The following is a 22,892-nucleotide window of genomic DNA, read 5'->3' on the forward strand; positions in this document are numbered from 1 at the left end:
AGCGCCGTGGAGGGTCTGGCTTCGTCTTCGACCACCCTCCTCCTCAGACCGCAGGAAGCCCACCGCCAAGCCCCAGGGACCGCATTGGCCCTCTGAGGGAGGGCTCCTGTCGCCTTGCACAGCAGCCCTGCAGAAGCCATGTCGTCTGGTCCCCTTCTCTTGGGTCTCAGAGCAGAGGAGAGGGCCCCCCTTGAGGAGGGGTGGGGGTGGGGGTAGGGGAGGGGGTCGGGGAGTGGGAGAGAAGGGCTCACGCTGCCCGCGGCAATCAACACCAGAATTGCTGATTGCCGGGAGGTGGCATGGGTGAGCCCGCAGGATGGCTGGCCGTGGGGGCTGGCCTCCCAGCTAAGGCCGGGCGCGGAGTCTGGGGTGGTGGTAGGGCGCTGGCCGGGCGCTCCTGCCCTGGTGTTGTGGTTTCGTGGAGGGGAGCCCTGGCACGGTGTAGTGGTGCCAGGGGAGCCGTGCTGGAGGCGGATCCACTTCCATCGGCTCTCCTCGGTCTTCGGGTGGATCCACCTCCATGGGCTTCACACCATCAACCGCATGAGCGACGGCCGTCGCTAGGACGTGGCTGATGGTGCCTCCACTCTGACATGGCCTGCATGGTTTCATCGGCAATTTCTGCTCTCTCCCACTCAAAAGTGGGCAGCCGTCCGCCTCGCTGCTGTGAGACCTCTTCCTGCCAAGCATTGCTGGCGTGAGAGTACCTCGATGCTCAGCAAGTTGTGGGCCAGCGGCGCTGAGGGCCTGGAACAGAAGGCAGTGAGGTGGCTTGTGACATCAGGAGGCCACTCTGATGGCGATGCGTGTGGCCAAATATGGCTGTTTTGGGAGCTGGGGACCTGTGGCCTGAAAGATGGGAGAGAAGGAGGAGGGTCTGGGTGGCGAAGGGCCCCTTTCCTGGGGATCACTCCCCTGTGCCCTTCTGCTGCCCCTTGGGCGCAGGGACTGCCCTGCACCTCCCCTGTGTGCCCTGGGCTCCAGCGCCCTCCTCATCCCACGCCTGGGGTGCCCTGGGTGAGATGGTGGCACCAGTGTTCCAGGAGGGTCGGGGCTCCTCAGTGCCACCCCCGCTTCCCCAGCCCAGCTCCCTGCACGTGGCACAGCCCCCCGTTGCTGAGAGCGGTTCCGAGGGGGCAAAGCATGCAGAGATCCCGCAGGCGCAGCCGCCCTGGGGAAGGTCTCCCAGCCCTCCCTAAAAGAATTGCCGATTGGCAAGTGTGGCATGGGCTCTTCTTGCCCAGCCCTGTCCCTGGAGCATGGAGAGGTGCCCTCTCTTCTGCACGGAGCCCCGAGGGAGCGGAGAGGAGAGGGCCTGGCATCCTTGGGGCTGCGGTGCCCATGTGGAGGCCTGTTGGAGGGATTCTTTGCAAGTGAATATCTGCCAAAAGAACAGCAGCCAGGTCCTAGGACACACTGGAGCTGTTGCACGTTGCCACGTGGTGTCTTCTAGGGCCGGCTGCAGGGGAGTTATAGGAGGCCACCAGTGCTGATGATTCCGGTAGGCATGTTACAGGAGTAGCTACAGTCCTAATGGAGTTTGACAGCTGTGGTATGCCTGTCTCCATTTCCATCAACCCCTTCCCTCTGAGCTTGTGTTTTCACATACCTTCTGCTTTCGTGATTCTCATGCCGAAGCTTTTCTGCAGAGACATAGTGGTCTTACAAGATTTCTCGTTTATCCAGCACATTTTGGAGCTTTTCACAAATATTGTTCATAAAGCATCTGATCTTTACCCCCTGTATGGATTACATAAGGCTCAGATTTTTGCCCTGCATAGACAAAATCTCATGGAAGTGGCTGTCTTCACACCCTGGCATGTTTTCCTCAGATTGTGACCCAGCTGTGGCTGTGGCGGGGAAGGAGGGAAATAAACACAGTTGCTGTCTTAATGAGCAAATACAAGTGGCATGGAAAAACAGGGGTCTGTGCCCCTGCTCCATTCCCTGAACTAAAGGGCGGTGTAAGTTGATAAAGAGGCTAAAAGACTGTGCAAGAACCAGTGGGCAGACAATAGGAATCTTAGCAAGTCCATGGTGGATAAAGCTTCATAAAGAAGAACCAGGTATTTTTAATACATTTGTTTTCCAAAAGAGCTGTAGGATAAGACCTTCTGGCACCAGTGCCGTGGGTGTTAATAGCCCAGTTGAGAGCTGCATCTGAAAGCAAGCAAGCCAGCCTCTGCTGCTCCGGAAAGGAGAGAGGTATCTACTTCATGTCCCTTTCTGTTCACTTTTTAGGGTTTCCTGAAAATACCCATCTGGTGGTTCAAGTCTTGGAGTCATAAGAATCATGGAGAGAATGCCCAAGACCAAGTGAATGGGATGACCTGCCAGATGGATGCTTTGCAGGTGTCTCCTGCAGGAGGTGAGCTTGATCAGGCTTTGAAAGGAATCGTATGGAATGATTGTCCGTGATTGCACAGAGGGCTTTGAGTCAAACCCAGAATTCGAATGTAAAGCCTTAAAATCCTTCTGAAACCTATGAGGGACTATACAAGTTTCAGCAAGTTTATGGTGAAAGGAGCCACTTAGGAGACAGATGCGATTTTTTTTTTTTTTTTGACAAGGCTATGAATGCCGGATGGTGCTGTTCTGATGTTCCTTAGCTGTATTTGGTCAAGGGTAAGACCTCTGCTAAATTTTGAAGCCGGGGCTCTTTACTTGTCAGTAAGTAAAATGGCTTCTCTATACCTGAAGGCAGTGGCAGTATTGTAGAGCATCTACTCAATGAGCGTACACGTGATTGGCTTCAAACGCCAGACTCCTAACAGCACGTTTAATTCACTTCAGGCTATGTTGGTTTTTGAGAAGCTGTGAAAGGAGTGATGAGTACCTCTTACATAGAGTAAAAGACCTTATGTGTACAGTATTTTAACCTGTGTTTGTTTCTCTAAAGGTCAAATCCAAATCAAAAGCCAGGTAGCGTAGGAAAATGAAGTGAGGGTTGAGAAGGAAGAAGACAATGAAGTGGGGACAAGTGCGAATTGGAAAATGGGAATCAAACTGCTTTTCCTTTCTACAGGAAAAAGCATAGTCTTCCTTCACTACTGCGTTGTGTTGCAGAGCAGGACCCTTCTCCTTTTAGAAGGTTTCTTTGCATTTTTCTCCTTTTCTCTCAGCCTTTTTGAGTTTTATTTCTCCTCTGATGATTTCAGTAGCACAGGTAAGAGCAGATTTCACTTCCCTTGCAACACGCTCTACATATCGGAGTCATAACCAGTCATTAAGACTATTTACCAACGCGAATAACTGGTCTTTTAAAACTTGCAGTACAGGATCAGTTGGAACTCCTCCTGTTTGGTGACTAAGAGAATGTATTTTATCAACTGTATATTATGTTTCTTGAACCACCCTCCCAAAAAAATTGAGGCCAGGACCCTTCTCTTAAGTGAAACCTCCCCCGGAAGTGCCTGTGATCTCTTAGGACGATAAACAAAGTCATGTTGACTCTTGTGTCGTTTCTTTCTTCCTCCCCCCCTCTCCCCCCCCGTCTAAAGATTCGCCAGAATACATCCACACAGGCACGGATCTTTGTTATGCTGGCAGTCTCGAAATAGCAGGAGAAGCTTCTTTGGAAGACCTGAAGATGCAGGTTAGATGTTCTCCTGTATTGGCAACGTACAGCAACACTGTGATTAATGGAGCTCTATTAATACCTATTTTTTTATTTCCTTTTCCCTTGTCTCCAGTATGTTCTGATATGGCATTTGCTTATATGCCATGTTCAGTGGTAAGTACCAAGAGGCAGCTGGAGCATGTAGCTCAGAGCCTTCCTTAGTATGTCCCCTGCAGTTGCCATTCTACCTGTCATGTGTCCTGACCTGCAAAAGCCTTGTTGCACTTCATCTGGAACTTTGGCTTGCAGCCTTACCTTTATTTCACAATGTAAAAATTCTTCATGAGAAGCACACACATACAAGCACTTCCTCCAAAGCCACTTTCCATTTCCACATTGTTCCTATATGAGTTTTCTGCATCCTTTTTTTAATTTTCTTTTCTTTTGTATGTTGAATCTAATGAATAAAGAATTTTGATGCACAGAAGGTCATGTTTGTCATTCGGGAAGGTATAGCTTAGTTTCTTTGGCCAGAAACTAAGGTGCCTTTTTATATGTGTTTTTTTTAACCATAAAAGTATGATTTTAGTACACTAAAACACCCAAACCAAAACAAAAAAAAAAAAAACCAAAAAACCAAAAACCCAACGACAAAACCCCAACCAACCCCAACAAAAAGACATAAACCAATCCTATCACAAGGCTCTTTATCATTTAGCCAGTCGGTTGCTCTACTTAAACTGCCTGGGAAGGCTGTCTGGTCTGATCCTGATCCGTACCGACACTTACTGTTTTGGGTACAACTTCAGTTCCGGTTTCTGTCGAAGGAGTGCTATGAAAAACTGACCGTTTGCATCTTGTGAGCAAGGAGAATTGTCTTAGCATGGAAAGAGTATTGTGTGAGATGAGGGCTTAAAGGAGCTTGCTCAGCACCTGGCTGGAGACTGGGGGAATGATTGTGTCGGCTTCATCCCCTCCCAGTTGTACAATTTTTGGTTAAAAAGAGAAATTCAGTTCTTTTGACATGTAAGTTCAGTTGAGGAATGTTGGGAGGGAGTGAAGTCCAACTTGCTTTGAGGTTGAAAAGCGACTATGTCGATCCCAGCCGCTACCTGCAAGTCACAAGCAACAGCTGGTATGGAATAAATCTAAATACCTTGCGCTATTTCTGATTGCTTTAGTACTGCATTGAGGATTAATCAAGTGGCTTTCTTTTTTCCAAGGAGGCTGGCTGCTAACATTATGGAAGAAATGTTTCTTTTTTCAGGCTATGAGCTTACCGTGCTGCCAGGAGCAGATTGTCCCACTGCCCTCGTTTCTCAGAGCGTGGACAGTGGACAGTAAGCGCCCGGGCAAGCTTTTACGAAACAACGCACAGCAGCTCAGGTGGGTTTCTTATTGACCGCGCAAGTAGCGTTGCAAGGGACAGACTCTTGACTGGCTTGTGGGATGGATTGGCGGAGAAATAAATGAGCTCAGTCAAACGCCAACAGAAAGCTCATTTCTGGTTTCTTCAGTTTGTTGCCGAGCACGTTCTTTCCCTCGAGAGCTGTGGAAGGGGGAGGCGTGAGAATAAGTGGATCATAGCGTGCTTATTCTGCGAAGCTTTATTTTAGGTGTTTCTAAATGCCATTTTTGTACTTTTCTGAGTTTTTCGGTTTTGTTCCGGTAGCCTCTTGCTTTGGTGTTCCAGATAAGCACAGGCCTACTTGATACAAACAGGGATTTTTCTATGCAGGAACTTAGATTATATGACCGAAAACGTGTATCATCTTTGGTTTGTTTTCAGTGACTATAAGCTGGGTACCAGAGTGGAAATCTGCATCGAGCCTTTGCAAAAAGAAGAGCGTTTGGGGTAAGGTCTCAAGACACTTACTTCTTAGAGCAATGCCTTTGAGATGAGGCTTGAGAGAGCGGCTTTTAACTTGAGTGCCTCCTGTCAGGATTACAGATGTCAGTATGCGAGAAGAGTTTGGAGCTTATTTTTTGTTTGCCACCAACAAAAATAAGGGAGGGCAGGAGGGAGTGAAAACCGGGAATGCTGGACTCTTGAAAGCAGGACTCCCAAGAACGGTCTGTTTTCTCTTCCTGCTGACAGCCCCCACGAACTGCTGCTTCGAGTCCAGATGGGCATACCAGGGGAGAGGGACTACTATGGCTCCACGGATTTGGTGTGGGATATCTCCAAAGAGTGCACAGCCTGGGCACTGAGGCAACGAGTGGCTTCTCATTATTGTCTCCCTGTAGATAAAATTGAAATAGCCAAATATTTCCCTGAAAGATTTGAGTGGCTGCCAATATCGAGCTGGGTAAGATCTGGAATGACAGAATCCAACTGTTGCTTGAGAGAAGTACGTGTTGGTTTGTGCTGCGGTTCTTGAGCAAATGTATTGAAGCGCGTTTCTGAAATGTGCCACGTACGAATCTTCTGCTTTGATTTTATTCAGATGCAGCAAATTTCAAAGAGGAAACGGAAGAAAAAACAGGAGAGTTTACAGTCAGCGCCTTATCACCTGAAAGATGGAGATATCATCGGGGTGAAGGTAAATTAACTTGGCTTTAACTGTTGCATGAGGATGAGGTTCGGGCGCTGTCCCCTTTGCAGTATCTTCGCGTTTCTGTGAAAGTACCGGGAGGTGGATATGGACAATACATTGTGCAGATAGGAAATTTCCCCTTATATGTGGGCACTGGCACTAGCGGACAATATCTTGGAGGCACTTGTGCCGCTCTCAGCTGGTGCGAGCTGTCGCTTTCTGCCCTGCGCTTGAACGCTATCCCAAAGGAACCGGATCTTTTTTTCTTGTCCTCATTTTATCAATTGTATTTTTTCCAACTCGGGAGTAAAATCCGAGAACAGCACCCTTCAAAAACCATATTGTAAATTTAGAGCCATTACGTTTTCCAAAGAATTGTTACAGATCTATTTCATTATTTAAAAAAGAATGACACAGCAGCATATTGAGCTCTGAATTAGGAATAACGCTTATTTAGGAGACCTCTGAAAGAGCAGACTGCGTTTTAAAGCAGTACGCGAAAAGTCTGATGTCCTATCCTGGTGCATTAGACTATGGAGAGAGATTGCTTAGTAAGGCAAATTCACCGTTAAATGCAAAAACTAAAGAGAGGAGTCTAGTAATTGTTTTGCTGTTTTGAATCTTTGCCCCTTGTTTTACAGCAGTTCAAGTTAACTTAGTTAGAGGAAATGCTCTGAAAAGTAATTGTGTAAAGTGAGCAACATGTTTTGGTAGATGAAAATGATAAACGCCTACACTCAGTCCTTTTTCACAACAGAATCTTCTCCTTGATGACACCAGGGACTTCAGCACAGTGCGAGATGACATTGGGAAAGAGAAACAAAGGCAGCTTGCGTTAGAGAAAAAGAAAAGGTATTGGGGATTTACATTTATATTTCTTTAGAAAGACGCAAACTGTTCTTTGCCGCTTTTAAGACTAGCTTGATAGCTGGATCATGTTTTGGGCTAGGGCTAGCTGGGTGCTCTCAGAGCACACGACTCCAGCAGTGCTGAAGGAAGTGCTCGGGCAATTCCAACTCCTGGCTTTAAGAGCGATGTTCCTACACAGAGTCTCAGGTTTTTCCTCCTGCAACACACCACAGCATTTGTCCCTGCCTCTGGAGATGAAAGCTGTTGGTGCTAAGGCTCAACACTAATATTGGGCATCTTAATTTTTTTTCTTTTAATAGTCGTCAAGCCGAACGCTTACAGGACCATGTTTTCTCTGAGGAGAAGCTGACTGTTAAGCACCGTAAGCCAGAAGTGGCTCTTTCTATCAACGTGGGTGTTTTCAGATAGCACCGGGAGATGATTTGCTGACCAGCCCACACTACCGCTTTGTACTCGATTGGAAAGGAGCACCTCAACTGGACCAGCAAGAGGGTCTTTCCCGCAGCGTCTTCAAGAATCACCGGGACAAACTGGCTATAGGGTTCAGGATAACTCCGGTTTTCTTCTAATCTCTCTTGGGGAAGTGGTTTAGCATCCCTTTATCAATGTGGTACTTATTCTCAGGCTAGGTAAATGCACTTTATCCATGAGAAAACTGATTACTATAGTGTATAACCTTTCGGTGACTCTTGTCATCACCCTAAATGCTTTTTTTTTCCCTTGGTCAGATGCTGATGTCTTGCACTGTTACTGCAGAGTTTGCTGGGGTTTTTAATGCAGTCATAATCATCTCTTTCTCAAAATATTTTTCCGTCTCTGATCAGTGAAGGGACTAGCGATACCAGAATTTGCTTTTGCCTCTCTATATATCAACCTAACTCTGTAGTAGCTGGAGCCACATTTCAGGAATGAAGGAAATGTGGAACTCTCTGGATAAAGTGTGCTAAACCGGCTCAAAAAAGAGCAGGTTCAGAGTCTGGCTAGCTCTAGAACCTGAAGACCTTTTGTGCTACAAAACGACAGCGCGGTAGCCTTACATTTTAAAGTTTCTAGGGCTTTTTTGTTGTCCATCAGCTTCATTAACAAGCCAAATGGATGGAAAAAATTGGCAGATGTGATGTTTGGTCTTCGGTGGGTTTTATTGTGCTGGGGATAAAGGCTTGTATTTTTTTCCAGGACTCTTACTGAGAGGACTTTCCCTCACTTCTTATCTTTTCAAATGTTCTAATATTCTCGGTTACATTTGAGAAGAAGTTTCTCTTGGTGTCACAAAGCTGATTTACAGCCTCCGTACCAGAAGGGGAGGTACGTGGCTGACTGCCAGCTGAACTCAGTATCAAAGGTTCTCAAGTAAAATGTTTATTGAATGCTTGTGAGGTTGGATCTCAAGCTTGAGAACGCGTGTAACTAGCTGATGAGAGACCGTCTTTTTCTAACCCTGAGGCTGGGAATCCGGGTTTACCAGAAGGTGACGTTTCAGCATCTTGATTGAAACTTTTCTAATGCTTGCCGTACTTAAACTGTGTTTCCCCCACTGTACGTGCCGCTTCGTACCTTAATTTCCCATCAGGTTCAGCATTTTCTTCAGCTAGTACTGACAAACTAACCCAACTCTTAGTGGAGTTAATTGTTTGTAATCAAATTCTAAACATGTTTTGAACGATAAGGTGAAAATGGGATGGTGGAAGATAACATGCAAGCATTTCTGTGCAGCCGTCAGGTGCTGGCGGCATCTCAGGCGTTTGCCTTTTGCGGCTGGGACCCTGTGCAAATGGATTGGCGTTGTCACGCCAAGTCTGCTATCAAACACATTGCAGAGCCTCATTGAAAAGCGCAACTCTCCAGAAACCTGTTGTGAAACGAGCACTTGTTCAAAAGTAGCTTTTGAACATAGCCTGAAGTATCCTGAATTAAATCTGTGATAATGAGAGGGCAAAATACAGGTCACTTTTGGGGACTACTGTAACCGTTTCAGCTGTTTCCTGTATGTGTAGAGGCTTTTGTAGTAGGAGATGCCAGTACAGCAGACTCCTAAAGGTTTGGCTGATGGGAGAAGATCTCTCATTTACCTTTTATAGGTTAATGATACTCTGGTATTTCGGACGGCTGCAAGACAAAACCTGACCCTTTCAGCTATCAGCAAAAAAGAAAAAGAAGTCAAAAGCCCCTTGAAGCATATGATTATTGTTTATTTCTTTGCCTATCTTTAAAATTCAGCAGGAGCTTCTGTGCTTTCTTAGGCGGATTCATTCAAGAAGGGGATATTTTGATTTCCTCACTGTTTCAGCGGTAGGTAGGCTTAACTTGACTCTTGAAATCCCGGTTTTATGAATAGATTTTCTGACTGAGGTGAGGGCAGCCAACTGCTTTCCCCATCTCATTTTGCGTCACCTTTTTCCCTATCAACAAGGGTTCTTGCGAGCCGGAGTTTACAGAAACGGTCGCACGTGCCGGTTACGGAGGTAAGCAGGAAAGCTTTGTGTTGGCAGATCGTTCCGCTGCATTGCGCTCACTTTGCTGTCCCTCTAATTCCTCCAGTTCCTTGCTGGATGGCTGTAGGGAGCTCACCCTTCCCACCTACCTGTTCTAACTCCAGCCTCTTCTTGAAAAGACGAACTTTGGAGAAGTTGAAAGACGGATTCCGAGTGCTAACGTGGGGGTTTTAGTATGTGCCTTTGTCAAAGTGTAATGTAGCAGCGCCTGCACTGAGCCAGTCTTGGATTATTTCTAACGTTGGCTCAAAATGCCTCTTTTTGTTCTGAAAACTACTGTGGGTCATTCCACAGTGAGCGAGTTCGCTGAACATGGGGGTGGGGAGAGGGAACACCTTTTTAAAACGGAGTCTTTGCAATTCCACCGTTTGTGGCGGTTGTATTCCAAAGCCTGGAAAAGCTCTCATCTTTATTTTTCCAGTGTTCTTCACCAAATAAAAAGTCATTTCTGTATGTCTATTTGACTTGTCTGTGTATGTCTCACTGATAGATTGATTGGGAAGGGCATGACTTGGTTTCTGCCATTGGACAGGGCACAACCTTCATGAAGCATTAATTTTCAAATCTGTTCCTAAGACAGCATTCCCATCTCCACGCGCGAAGTTTCCCCAAGCTGGCTCAGGTTGCACTGTGCAAAGACCCGGTTTTGGTTGGAGGACCGGGATGTTGATGCAAGTTAAAGTGATTTTTAGCTTGTGTTTTTTCCCCTTTTTTTAGAAAGCGTAATCTGGTCTTTACTTCCCATTATTTCAGCTGCCCGTTTGTCAGAGCCAGGTTTTGACTGTCAGCCCCTGCCAGCTGCCTGGGCTTAGGGAGCAGCTCCTGGGCAACGATGTCTCTGCATTATACCTGTGCTCTTCATGCCTGAAGAAGTTTAACCCTCCTCCCACCCACCAGCCCTTTGCTCGTACAGAGAAAGGTATTAGCAGTAAGTAGATCCAGGCACCATAGTTTCTGTTAAGCTGACACCTGTTTGGGTTGCTGAATGACTGTCCAGCTTGGCTAATAAACTTATCATCCCTGCAGAAAGAAGACTGAAGATTCCCCTGTCAGAATTTAAGTGATTTACGAAGCCTTGATTTTCCTATCATCGGCTCAGAGTGCTGGGCTGGAGGCTGATGCACTTGGTTAACGGCCGGGTTGGGATAAGAGATAAGAGGGACTTGCTCAGTTCTGCAGAGTATCCATTTTTTTTATTATGGCTGTGACCATAAAATAGTGTAGAGAACAAGGAAAGGAAATCTGGAAGGTTAACGAGCTGATCCTTTATTTTAGTTGTTTGAATTATACGGCCAAAGTTTTAACAAAAAAGAATAAAACAGTTTTCTGAAATGCAGATGAGCGAGCAAGGCAATTCGCAAAGGAACAAAAAGACAAACCCTATCTTCATGTGGACTATAGTTGCCTGCTTTTCTTTCGTACTCTACGAAAAGGCTTTCAAACGAGAAGTTTAGGTCTTAAAAAGGGAAAGAAAGAAAGAAATTGCGCTGTGGAAAAATGACTGCAACGAGTACATGGTAGCCAGGCACAGAAGACAAACTTAAAAACTGTATTTATGATCCAAGTATCCTTTCCAGAATGATGCTCATTGGGGTAAAGAAGAGTCTGTAAACACGAGCAAAGAAAATTCTTCTCTATTCAATTAATGATAATCCTAAGCCGTGAAGCTAAGCTGCTACTTCAAGATGGGCGGGCGGTGCCTCATTCCGGGTATCTGTTGCAGCGTGGGGTGCGCTGAGTTCTCGTGACCGTGGCTTCTCTGCAGAGGTCTACGAGGGAAGGCGCGAGGACGGCACGCCTGTGCCGTGCTGCGTCTCCCGGTGCTGCCGGGGCTGTCGTCTCAGTCCGCGTGCGCGGATCGGTGCTGCCCCTCGCTCAGAGCTCTGTGTGCAGGAGCAGCTTCGCTTCTCTCATGTTTTCAATCACTGCCGAGAGAGCGTGAGGATGCTAAAGGCGACAGGGAAGGTTCTTAGAATTAAGGTCAGAAATTAAAGCTACTCTGGGTAGTTAAGGCTTCTAAACGGTCTTTAAAAATATTTATTTTTTCAATTTTCATGAGCAGTTTTGACTAGTTATTTTGCCTCAGCAACAGGTTTTGGCTGGAATGAGCTTTTGGCTTCTAGAAAGTATTAAGCCACTGGTTTGGGAGAATAATTTTTTCTTTCTCTTGGACTGTTTTGCTAATTCCTCTTTTTAGCAGAAGTGTCTAAAATGGTGCGTTTTAATCACCGCTCTGGGGACAGAGTGCCATGAGAATACACCCGTGCATCTGATGGAGTTCACGAGTGGCACAGGTGCTCTTTTCTGCACTCTGCAGGCGTCCCCTGAGGTTCAAAGCTTTGTCTGAGTGTCAGACAAAAGTCTGTGTGCTGCTGAAGTGGAAAAACTAGGAGAGAGGGCTGTGAACCCAAATGACAGTGGTGGTGGTAGCCTGCTTGTCTGTGGGACGGGGTTAGTTCTGTACCCACAGCTTGTGAACGTGGCTCATCCCAGCCTGCTGCGATCTGGGGGCTGAGACCTCGGGAAAATAGAGTTCTCTAAGTATTACTTAAGTGGGCAGCCAGGAGAGGGGAGTGCAGAGCCACCAACCCTCAGGAATTAATTCCAGCCCTCACAAAATTTTAAATTTATAAAGGGCTTTGAGCAGGTTTTACTGCAGAGATAGATGCAGCGTTTCTCAAGGTTCTCTTATAGCCTCTTTCTTGAGCCACATTTGTCTGGTCTGAACTTGAGATAGTTAAAAAAGGGGCAGAAAAGTGCCCGTTTTACTCACAGGTTGAAATATCTTCTGGTTCGTAAGTGTACATCCTGTTCCCGTATTTGCCAGTTAGATCAGCTCGAACGGTCATCGAAGGGTCTTGAGGGGAAAAAGAAGTACAAGATATTAGCAACTCCGGCTTTGTGAAGCGGGGCGGTGGTGAATAATTTTGTGACTATAAAAGCCTTTTAAAATGGTGTTGATTGGCCTTTTCATGGCTGGAAAGGTACATCTGGAAGCACCAGGCTCTCAGGAGCTGTAAGTTAATGAACGAAGTCTGCTTCTGAAACCCCTCATGAGTAGATCCTCTATGTATAAGCCACGTCTGGTGACTGAAGGTTATTGTCCATTGTCCTCTTTATACTCAGCAGTTTCATGGTAAGTTTGCCTTTCGTATTGTTGTTGGTGACGGTCGGTGATGGGCCTTTGCTCTGCCCTTGGAGAGAGCATTTGTCCTTCATCTGGAGACAGGCTTGGAGTACGAAGCTGTCTTCAGATGTTGCGGCACGGTGTCACGTAGGCAGGACCAAAGTCTTAAAGGCTGGATGTTAGCAGTTAATAGCAGGGACACGCTGTTTGTTTCCACTGGTGGAATAAGACCTTCGCGGTCTTGTTTTTAAAGAGTTGGTAGGGGTTTTGGATGCCTGCCTTAAGCTCCAATTGCTAAACAATTTGGGTTTTTCCCATTAAGCTGTTCCTTTTGAAATTCTGGGTGATTTCTACAGCTTCAGTGGTCAAAAGAATCAGAGCTATTACTTGGAGCACCGTGAATTCAGTGGGGACCATAGAGAAATAACTGCTGCCCTGATTATTGCCCTGAAGTGAAGCAGATAGAAGGGACCTTAATGGTGAGGGCCGGCACTTCTTCCTGGCAGACCCGTGGTCTTCTGCTTCTGCAGAGGAAGAGCTGTCTCTCTGCCGCCTTTGACTGATCTGTTGCTGCTCTTGGTGCAGCGCCGTGGAGGGTCTGGCTTCGTCTTCGACCACCCTCGTCCTCAGACCGCAGGAAGCCCACCGCCAAGCCCCAGGGACCGCGGTGGCCCTCTGAGGGAGGGCTCCTGTCGCCTTGCACAGCAGCCCTGCGGAAGCCATGTCGTCTGGTCCCCTTCTCTTGGGTCTCAGAGCAGAGGAGATGGCCCCCCTTGAGGAGGGGTGGGGGTGGGGGTAGGGGAGGGGGTCGGGGAGTGGGAGAGAAGGGCTCACGCTGCCCGCGGCAATCAACACCAGAATTGCTGATTGCCGGGAGGTGGCATGGGTGAGCCCGCAGGATGGCTGGCCGTGGGGGCTGGCCTCCCAGCTAAGGCTGGGCGCGGAGTCTGGGGTGGTGGTAGGGCGCTGGCCGGGCGCTCCTGCCCTGGTGTCGTCGTGGTTTCATGGAGGGGAGCCCTGGCACGGTGTAGTGGTGCCAGGGGAGCCGTGCTGGAGGCGGATCCACTTCCATCGGCTCTCCTCGGTCTTCGGGTGGATCCACCTCCATGGGCTTCACACCATCAGCCGCATGAGCGATGGCCGTCGCTAGGACGTGGCTGATGGTGCCTCCGCTCTGACACGGCCTGCACGGTTTCATCGGCCATTTCTGCTCTCTCCCACTCAAAAGTGGGCAGCCGTCCGCCTCGCTGCTGTGAGACCTCTTCCTGCCAAGCATTGCTGGCGTGAGAGTGCCTCGATGCTCAGCAAGTTGTGGGCCAGCGGCGCTGAGGGCCCGGAACAGAAGGCAGTGAGGTGGCTTGTGACATCAGGAGGCCACTCTGATGGCGATGCGTGTGGCCAAATATGGCTGTTTTGGGAGCTGGGGACCTGTGGCCTGAAAGATGGGAGAGAAGGAGGAGGGTCTGGGTGGCGAAGGGCCCCTTTCCTGGGGATCGCTGCCCTGTGCCCTTCTGCTGCCCCTTGGGCGCAGGGACTGCCCTGCACCTCCCCTGTGTGCCCTGGGCTCCAGCGCCCTCCTCATCCCACGCCTGGGGTGCCCGGGGTGAGATGGTGGCACCAGTGTTCCAGGCTGGAACTCCAGTGTGGACTCGAATCAAAGGGACTGTGACCTGTGGATGAGTCCACGCAGGAGCAGGACACCCCGAAGCGTCTGTGGCCGTGAATAAGTCCACATCAGAGCAGGTACATCTTGAAGCATCTGTGGTCGTGGTGATGTCTGTGCCACAGCAGGTGTACCTCTGAAGGGATTGTGGCCCAAGGATAAGCCCACGCAGGAGAAGGAACACCTGGAAGCGTCTGTGGCTGTGGATACGTCCATGCTGCAGCAGGTACACCTGGAAGAAGCAGCAGCTGTGCATGAGGTTATGCTGGAGCACCTCAAAGTGTGAGGCCATGGATAAGCCGACGAGAGAGCAGGTACACCCCTGGAGAGACTTCAGCCATGGGAAAGGCCATGTTGGAGCAGGTTTTCTTCTGAAGGGACTGTGGCTGTGGGTAAGGCCGCGCTGGAGCAGGTATATCTCTGAAGGCATTGTGACCCATGGATAAGGCCATGCTGGAACGGGTGCAGCTCAAAGCGCCTGTGGCTGTGGATAACTCTGCCGCAGCAGGTCTACGCCTGAAGAGACTATGGCGCACAAATAAGGCTCCACGGGGAGCAGGTACAACCCCAAGGGACTGCAGTCTGTGGATAAGTCCAAGGCGGAGCAGGGGCAAGGGGAGGAGTTCATTGCAATGTTAAACACTGTGGTCTGGTCCAAAGGGACCAGGGGTGGAGATCGTAATGGAAACACCTTGAAATTGTTGTAACCCGGGATTTGAGTTGCATGTTATGGGAATTGCTATAACAAGAACCCCTTGTTGCTAGCCAGGCTAGGAGCAAGGGGAGGAGTTCATTGCAATGTTCAACGCTGTGGTCTGGTCCAAAGGGACTGGGGTAGAGATTGTAATGGAAATACCTTTAAATTGTTGTAACCCATGACTGGAGTTGCATGTTACAGGAATTACTATAGCAGGAACCACCTGAGGCAATGGAGGACAAGCCTTACAAGAAGCAGTGCGAGTGCAGCAGTGACCTGACCTGAGCTGGCTGTGGTGCCCAATAACTCCATGCAACAGAACATCTCTCCTGTCTTGAGTGACCACCGTAACAGATGGAGCCCAAAGCCATGGACTAAATGAACTCAGTGGACATTTTGTGGACATTTGTGGATATTTATGGACATTTTACAGACATTTCACAGGGGTGAGCCATAGACTAAGGGAATGGTGTCTGTGTTATGGGAAGGGTAATGGTAGGAAATGAGAATGTTTTGGATAGTGTGAGACCTGAGCATGACATAAATGGTATGGAATAAGGGGTGCAGAATGTGCTGGTTTTGGCTGGGGAAGAGTTAACTTCCTTCATAGCAGCTAGTATGGGACTGTGTTTTGGATTTGGGCTGGAAACAGTGTTGATAAAGCAGGGATGTTTTAGTTGCTGCTGAGCAGGGCTTACACAGAGTCAAGGCCTTTTCTGCTCCTCACCCCACCAGTGAGTAGGCTGGGGGTGCACAAGAAGTTGGGAGGGGACACAGCCGGGACAGCTGACCCCAACTGACCAAAGGGATATTCCATACCATATGACATCATGCCCAGCATGTAAAGCTGGGGGAAGAAGAAGGAAAGGGGGGACATTTGGAGTAATGGCATTTGTCTCTAAACTTAAAGCTATCATCTGATTTACAGTCTTTGTGGGTACTTCAATTCCAATGCCTTCCTTTAGGGCCACAGGGATTCATGGAGACTTTGTGGGTTGCTAGCTTTTGGTTCTTCAGTTAAATTGAGCTGTGCTTCCTCGGGGTACGATCTCTTCAGCAAAACGAGCATGCCAAATTTAACAAATTTAACAATTTAAACAAATTTAATAAATTTAACAAAACCCCTGAGACTCCTTCTCAGGCATCTCAGATGCTTAATGGAGAGCCAGTGGCAAAATCCAGATAAACCCCACCATTCCAAAATAAACAACCCTCTTCCCCAGAGCAGCTTCTTCCCAGTCGTCTTGTTTCCTCTGAGACCTCTTCCAGTGCCTTTAGATGTAGAAGCTGTCAAGGCCTCCTCTTCTTCCCAGGCTCACCAGATCCTGTAGTCAGAGCCTGTCGGGGAACCTCATCAAGCCACCACTGTGTTGGGCTGGGGGAAGACAGGAATTGCTCCCTTACAAGCACCTGCTCTGAGGAGCTCAGGTGTAATTACCGTGTCAGTGTGGAAGCTGTCCGCTTCCCTTCCTCTGCTGAAAAAATAACCTCTTTCCTTGCCTGAACTAATACCAGCTACGTTTGCTTTGGTAACGTGTTTCTTTTGGTTCCCAAATCTGATTTGTTCTTCCAAGGTTGTTTAGGAAGGCAAGCGAGCTGGAGCTGTAAGTTCAAGCACGGCAGCACAGCCCCCATGCAGCCCTGTTGGAAGTTCAGCTTTCAAACACGAATGGTCACGACTGGCCAAGCAGAAAAGCTGTATTTTCTTTCTCAGATTCCCCAGCCTGGTCAGGGAGATGGGCAGCGGCGTGGAGGCTGGGGCACAGCCAGGTTTTTGCTTGTTGGTGAGGGCTGTGATGGGGCGAGGGCGAAGCGGGTTGCATGGAGGGTGTAGGATGCCGCCTGGGGGAGTGGGCCTGTAGGAGTGCTGGGGGTCCTGTGCTTTTCTTTAGTGGCTGCAGCCTGGCTTTGCTCGGGAGCGTGACGCGGCATCGGGCAATCCTGATGTTGGCTCCCGCTCCCCCATCCCTCACTTTTACTTTCTACTTCAAGAAAAATAATTAAATAAAACCCAAACCAACCCGGGAGCTACAGCTGAGGTTTCTGAGCACTGTTTATCTGCTGATTATCCAGGTATAAGGGGCTGGGCTGTGAGCAGCTGTAGGGGCCAAGAGGCTTCGGGGCCGATCCCAGGGACTCTTCCCTCAGGCCGCCGCGCCGGTTGCTAGGGCCGCGTTGTGCCTAGCAACCGCCCGCCCCGGCTCTGCGCTTGCGCAGTGAGGCGCCCTGCGCCGCGTGGCAGGCTGGGAATGCTCGGAGCCGCCGGTGGCCGCGGCGGCGGCGCGGTCCCGGCGGCGGCGGCGCGGTTCTGGCGCCGCTATGAACGAGGGGGTGGTGCGGCGGACGCAGGAGTCCTTGGGCCGAGTGATCCGCAAGCCGCCGCTGACGGAGCGGCTGCTGAGTAAGCCGCCCTTCCGCTACCTGCACGACGTGATCACCGAGGTGGGCCGGGAAGCGGCCTGCAGGCCCGCTCCGCTGTTGCTAGGCAACAGGGCCTGGCTGCCGTCTCGGTCGCCCCCTGGCGGGCGGGGGTGTGGCCGCCGCGGGGTCGGGGGGTCCCCTGAGCGCGGGGCTGTGGGGGGGCTCTGCCGGGACAGGGTGGGGGGGCACCCGGGGGCCCTGAGCGCTCCCTCGCCCGGGAGGGGGGACCCCGTCCCATTTCCGGGGCGCCGGGGCCTGCGCAGGGCCGGCTGGCGCACGCAGGTCGCTGCTGTAGGGGGTCCGCTGGCAGTAGCGAGCGATCCCGGGGGCTTCGGAGTCGTGAGTTAACTGCCGGGGTTTTTAGGGTGGCCGGAGGTGGGTAAGGCCAGGCGAAGGGTCGGACTCCATCCCTTGGGCTGGTGTGGATTTGATCTTCCGTGAAACCTGCTAGTAGGTTGTTTTTCCACCTCCCATTTGGAAAAAAAAAAAAAAAAAAAGGCTTAATTTTTGTATTCACCGAGCTGCTGCTTTTATGTGTAGTCACAGGTAAAGAAGTCAAAGAGGGAATAACGCAGAGCCGCGTTTAAAATGCACGTGCCGGTGTTTCCGTTGTGACTCTCCCGGATTCACCAACCATCAAGGTTAAAGATGGAATTAAACGGGAAGGGAGGCCTGAGCTATAAGCAAGGATTAAGCCTGATTGCTCCAGAGCGTGTTCAGAGACACAACAGACCTCTGAACCTGCTCTAGAAATAGTTCTAAACGAGGCAGCAGCTCCAAAAGCAAATAAGGCCAACGTATTTCCTATTGCCGCACAAGCTTTATGGAACAGAGGCCTTCAAGTGTTCTTAACTTCTTTTCTTCTGTTTTGAAGGTAATTAGAGTGACGGGTTTTATGAAAGGACTTTACACGGATTTCGAATTGAAATCGGATAACGTTAAGGTGGGTACGAACCTTCCTTGTTTATTTAGCTGTAATATTAGTATCCTCTCAAACTTGCCACAAGGTACTTTTGGTCTTTTCTGCATTCAACGTAAAGGACCCGTCTTTAGTTTTGTGAAGAAACTATAAAAGCTATTGCCCGTTGGTTATATTATGCGTGGGGGGAACACCTGTAGATTGCATTTGTGGATGTGACACCAACAAGCTGTTGCGTGTAAAGAACTGTTTCTATAAAGATCTCAAAAGAGGGAGGGGTAATCTACGACCAGGTCTGGGTTTCCAAAATACTGCTGTGTTATAGATGAAAAGAATCATTACGTAGCAAGATTGCCTTGAAGCAGATAGGAATTGATAATAAATCACAAACCGTGGAGATCCACACACAGCTTATTAAAGTCTTATGGTCTCTCAAAGGAAGGTATGGGCTTCTATTTATTGTTTTAGATATATACACGTACGTATCTATGCACTGTATCCATCTATAGAGGAAAGATTCTTGCTTAATATCCCAGGACTTGCTGAGGCATTTGTCTAGTAGATGCGTTCCACACTAGGTTCGTTACAGTATACAAATGGCTAATTACTGAAAGAGGAGGTTAATGTTATTACTGAAAAATGCTTTTCTTAAGTACGAGGGTGACTTTAGTCTCTGTTTGCTGCTCTTCTGTGGTCTGCCTCTTTGCTGAGCTGATGCTGCCTTCAGCTCCCGACTTGACTGGAAAATTTGGTCGCTTATTCGTAGCAAATCACGCAGTGTTTGTAGGTTACTAGTGAGACAGCTACATCTGTTGGTGATTGTTTAACGTAGCAACTGAAAGTATGAGGTCTGTGAGCCTGGCTTGTCACCCCCACAGCCAGTAGCATGGAGGTTTTATGCCCTTATCGCAGCCAATTATTGATCTTGTATATATGTTTATTTCTGTGGCTGTTCTTATTGTTGTTGGGATAACTAAAATCTGAATTATATATACAAGGGATTGTTGGTTTTGTTGTTACTGTCCCTGTTGAAGCTTGTCAGTAGTTTCTATGACAGAGAGTAGCTTAGCACATGCTGCCTCTTCTTTGGAGAGCACTGTGCATTTTCTCTGTGGATCGAAAAAGCAGATTTCCTAGCAACTCTTAGTAGGTCTTTGTTGGTGCACGGCTTCCACAGTATACAGGTACAAATCTTGAGTACCTCTCTGAGAATTTCTTTCACAGTCCATGAGATGATGGTTGTCAAGAGTTGAGGCAGAGGAGATCAAAATTCTGTCATGTGGGGGGAACGTCTCTGGCTTGTGTTCCTCTTTTGAAGACACTGGTCAGGAGAAAGACTTGGGTCTCCCAGGATGCTTCCTTACTGTGATTTCTGTTGGAGTTGTAGAAAATGAGGAGAGTAATCTTTATGCAGCGACCAAAGCTACCCATAGAGAGCTAGAGTCTGAGAGCAGCAGCCGGAGTCTATGTTGTGAATAACTGCTGAAAATGATGAGGATGTAGAAGAAAATTTTGGATCTTTATTTGAAGACTTGTTTAGTTTAGAATAGCGTCCTGTCTCCTTCCCTAAAGTAAGAGATTGCATGTGTCCTTGGAAGGATGAACAACTATCTTAGCACAAGGTAGCAGTATTTCCTTCCTTTTCTTTTTTATTTTTGAATGCAGGGAGCACTGGTGAGGGTGAAGTGCTCCTGATGTTAATGGAGACAATCTGAAAATGGCAGCTATCTGGCAGTTGCTTGTTTTAATCCTTTCGGAAGAGTCAAAGGCGGGAAGTACCCTGACTCTGGAGACTGTCTTCCCACGCGTTTAAGGATGGTTCAGGTGCTCTCAGCAGAACCCAGTTCTTGTTTACGGAGAGTGGCTCTGGGACTTGAGATAAGACGCGAACAGCTCTGTTAAGATCCAGTGCCACAGGGATAGACAGTGCTACCAGATGGCCTGTGAAGAGTGTTCGTCTTGCTCAGCTAAGGAGATACTGGCTTCTGTGGCTTTCCTCCGTATCGATATGTCTGTCAAATTAGATCCCGGTCGTTCTGGATCTGCGCGCCTGAGATACTTGTACAGTAAGTGCAGTGCAAAATCAGGTGTTTTACTGGGTAATTACAACTGCTCCTTTTCTGAATTAATTGAAATGGCACTTCTCTGCTTTTCAGCTATCAGTTTCAATGCTGTAGTTTATATTCTTTTGAACCAATGCCTACTAAAACACGCATACAGAATTATTCTCACATGGGTTTACTTTTTAACAGGCTAGTAAAATACTTTCTTTATCTCCGCTCATGACTATAAAGGATGAGTGAGTAGACTTCTGTGCTGGGCCCGGTCAATATTCTTTTAATTTTATTATGTTTTATTAATAAAAACCTTTTTGCCCCCCCTGAGTATTCTGCAGGTGCAGAGACTTCACACCATGATTTCATTCTCTGGGCCAGGAACCCTCCAATAAAATTTCACTTGGTGGGGGTTGGTTTATTTTGTCTTTATTTTTTTCCTATGATTTTGCATAATCACCAAAAGCCATCTTCTCTACTGAAGGGCACTTGGGGAAAGTTGTTTGTAAAGTATAATTATAAAGCTAAAACACATCTGGTAATTGTGGAGATAAAAATATGTGCCTGTATCCCTTTCCCACCATCTTTCGTATGTTTTCTTTACTCACCGTTAAGTCTGGTTTGTAAAGTATGTGTACAAATGCGTAAGTCCCTCAATTCAGACTCATATAAGTCCCATAACTTTGTGACTTCTGTGCTGAAAATTATTCAGGGCAAGAACTATCTTTCTGAGTAGTATCTGCTGTAACAGTCATGTTATAACTCTTTAGTGATTCTTTTGGTAATACTTGCAATCGTTTCTTAAAAATAACTTTATCTTCTTTAACATGTAATGTTTGAAAATAGAGTGCCAAGGGTCTTACAGCAGTCTTAAAATGCACTGGAGCTGAACGATAAACATATTAAGAAGTTATACTTTCGCTTTGGTCGTTCCAGTACAATGTTCATCCATCATCAAAGCTGTCGTTTCTTCATCAGAAATAAATAGCTAACTATAAATCAGGGGCAGCCTTCTTTCCTGACCTTACAAACCGTGTGTTGCTCTTGTTGTACGGATGCGTTCTGCAACTATTCCCCTCATCAGAGTTTTTCTAGTCTTTAGGTGGTGTGCGGAATGATTTTTGGAGTCTCAGTATTATTTCTTAATTGCTCTTTTACCAGGATAAAGATGCCAAAATCAGCTTCCTTCAGAAGGCGATTGATGCTGTTGTAATGGTAACAGGAGAGCCACTGTCCGTAAAACCAGCGCGTGTCGTGGCTGGACACGAACCTGAAAAAACCAATGAATTTCTTCAAGCAATTGGGAAGTGTTGCTTAAATAAAGTATGACGTTACTATATATATTTTATATGAGTAGTGATATATTATCAGAGCTTATTTATAGCAGACTTTATTGATACTCATCTGCTATTTTTAATTACACAAGATACACAACGGGTCACCACTTAGAGTAATAACATCAGCTAGATGGTATATGATCCTCAGCAGAGTTTGAGCCAGGTCCCCATTCAAATACGTTCTGGATGTTTTAGTGCTTTTAAGGTATACTGGTTTTTATTTTTCACCTTATTCATTGATTGTTTAATAATAACGTGTTAGGTTTGAAGAACAATATGAAGCTTCAGAACTTTTAAAACTTTGGAATGCAGACACATTAGTTATATGATGTAGTAATGTGACCTGGTTATATGATGCTGCCACCTTTGACTTTATGTCCTTTAAAATTTCAGTCAAATCTCTAATTCTGTAACGGAAGTAATTTTTCCAATGTGCTGCCTTTTTTTTTTTTTTACTTTTTCGAATATGGAAATGCAGCAAAAGAGAAATTTGATGACCTGTTAAAAATAACTGCAGGGGCAGTTCTTAAAATAATTGTTGCATTCTCAAAATAATTGTTGCATTAAAAGTAATGGGGATCCTTTGGTTATATGTGTTACAGAGATTTTTGAAATACAAAGGTATTATCTAAACCCCTTGAATTAATGAGTGTGAAGAAATTGTGTATAATTAACTGTGAAATACTACAGTGTTTACAGGCTGTCTGCAAGTTTAGTTTGGATTATCTTTGTCTGATAATCTACTCATTTAAATTTACGTTCTTTTGTTTTAATTAGTTGAGTGCTATGAGCTTCTTCCTTATGAATTGCCTGAGATCAGGAAGGGGGAAGTTGATAAACACATGCACGGAGACTGGACAAGTTTGAAAATGTGCTTGATGGAACAGCTTTGTAGAATGTTGCAATGAGATTTAATATCCAGAGGATATAGTCTACCCGTTTGAGCTAAGATAATTTAGCCCCTTGGCTTTTATCGTGAAACATAAGCTTGATGTGCATTGGGAAAAAGACTTCCTCCAGTCTCTAGCTTGATGCTTTCAGTGCTGAGCTGAGCATAATGCTTGGAGGTACTTAGTTCAGGCGAGTGTTGCTAATGTGCAGAAGTTAGTGTCCAAATGTGAAAACCCCACAGAAATTCATAGTTTTGCATTTACAAACCAGGAGAGACTCAGGAGTCAACCTCCAGGGCAGTATCAGTTTTAGTGATCTAAAAGCT

At 47.2% G+C, this 22,892-nt stretch overlaps 2 protein-coding genes across 5 annotated transcripts in view; both read left to right on the plus strand.

Moving 5' to 3' along the window:
* USP40 (ubiquitin specific peptidase 40) overlaps positions 1–7,741 on the plus strand; it is a 32,506-nt gene extending 24,765 nt beyond the window's left edge. Inside the window, exons 24-31 of one of the 2 annotated variants that reach the window (XM_059820317.1) lie at positions 2,242–2,368; positions 3,501–3,595; positions 4,827–4,945; positions 5,349–5,414; positions 5,658–5,868; positions 6,007–6,102; positions 6,854–6,948; positions 7,266–7,741. In XM_059820317.1, coding sequence (XP_059676300.1) covers positions 2,242–2,368; positions 3,501–3,595; positions 4,827–4,945; positions 5,349–5,414; positions 5,658–5,868; positions 6,007–6,102; positions 6,854–6,948; positions 7,266–7,374 — 918 coding nt within the window. In that variant the 3' untranslated portion in view covers positions 7,375–7,741. Of the gene's footprint in view, positions 1–2,241; positions 2,503–3,500; positions 3,596–4,826; positions 4,946–5,348; positions 5,415–5,657; positions 5,869–6,006; positions 6,103–6,853; positions 6,949–7,265 lie in introns of those variants that run through there. The other variant, XM_059820318.1, reaches the window with a different exon arrangement.
* A 9,523-nt stretch (positions 7,742–17,264) lies between these two features.
* The window catches only part of TRAF3IP1 (TRAF3 interacting protein 1), a 44,310-nt gene continuing 38,682 nt past the window's right edge, over positions 17,265–22,892 (plus strand). For 2 of the 3 annotated variants that reach the window (XM_059820417.1, XM_059820418.1), the window contains exons 1-3: positions 17,265–17,387; positions 18,241–18,309; positions 21,501–21,662. In XM_059820417.1, the coding sequence (XP_059676400.1) occupies positions 17,265–17,387; positions 18,241–18,309; positions 21,501–21,662 (354 nt within the window). The remainder of the gene's footprint in view (positions 17,388–18,240; positions 18,310–21,500; positions 21,663–22,892) is intronic. The other variant, XM_059820419.1, reaches the window with a different exon arrangement.

This window comes from Gavia stellata, chromosome 8 (genome assembly GCF_030936135.1).
Source record: "Gavia stellata isolate bGavSte3 chromosome 8, bGavSte3.hap2, whole genome shotgun sequence".
Classification (NCBI taxonomy): Eukaryota; Metazoa; Chordata; class Aves; order Gaviiformes; family Gaviidae; genus Gavia; species Gavia stellata.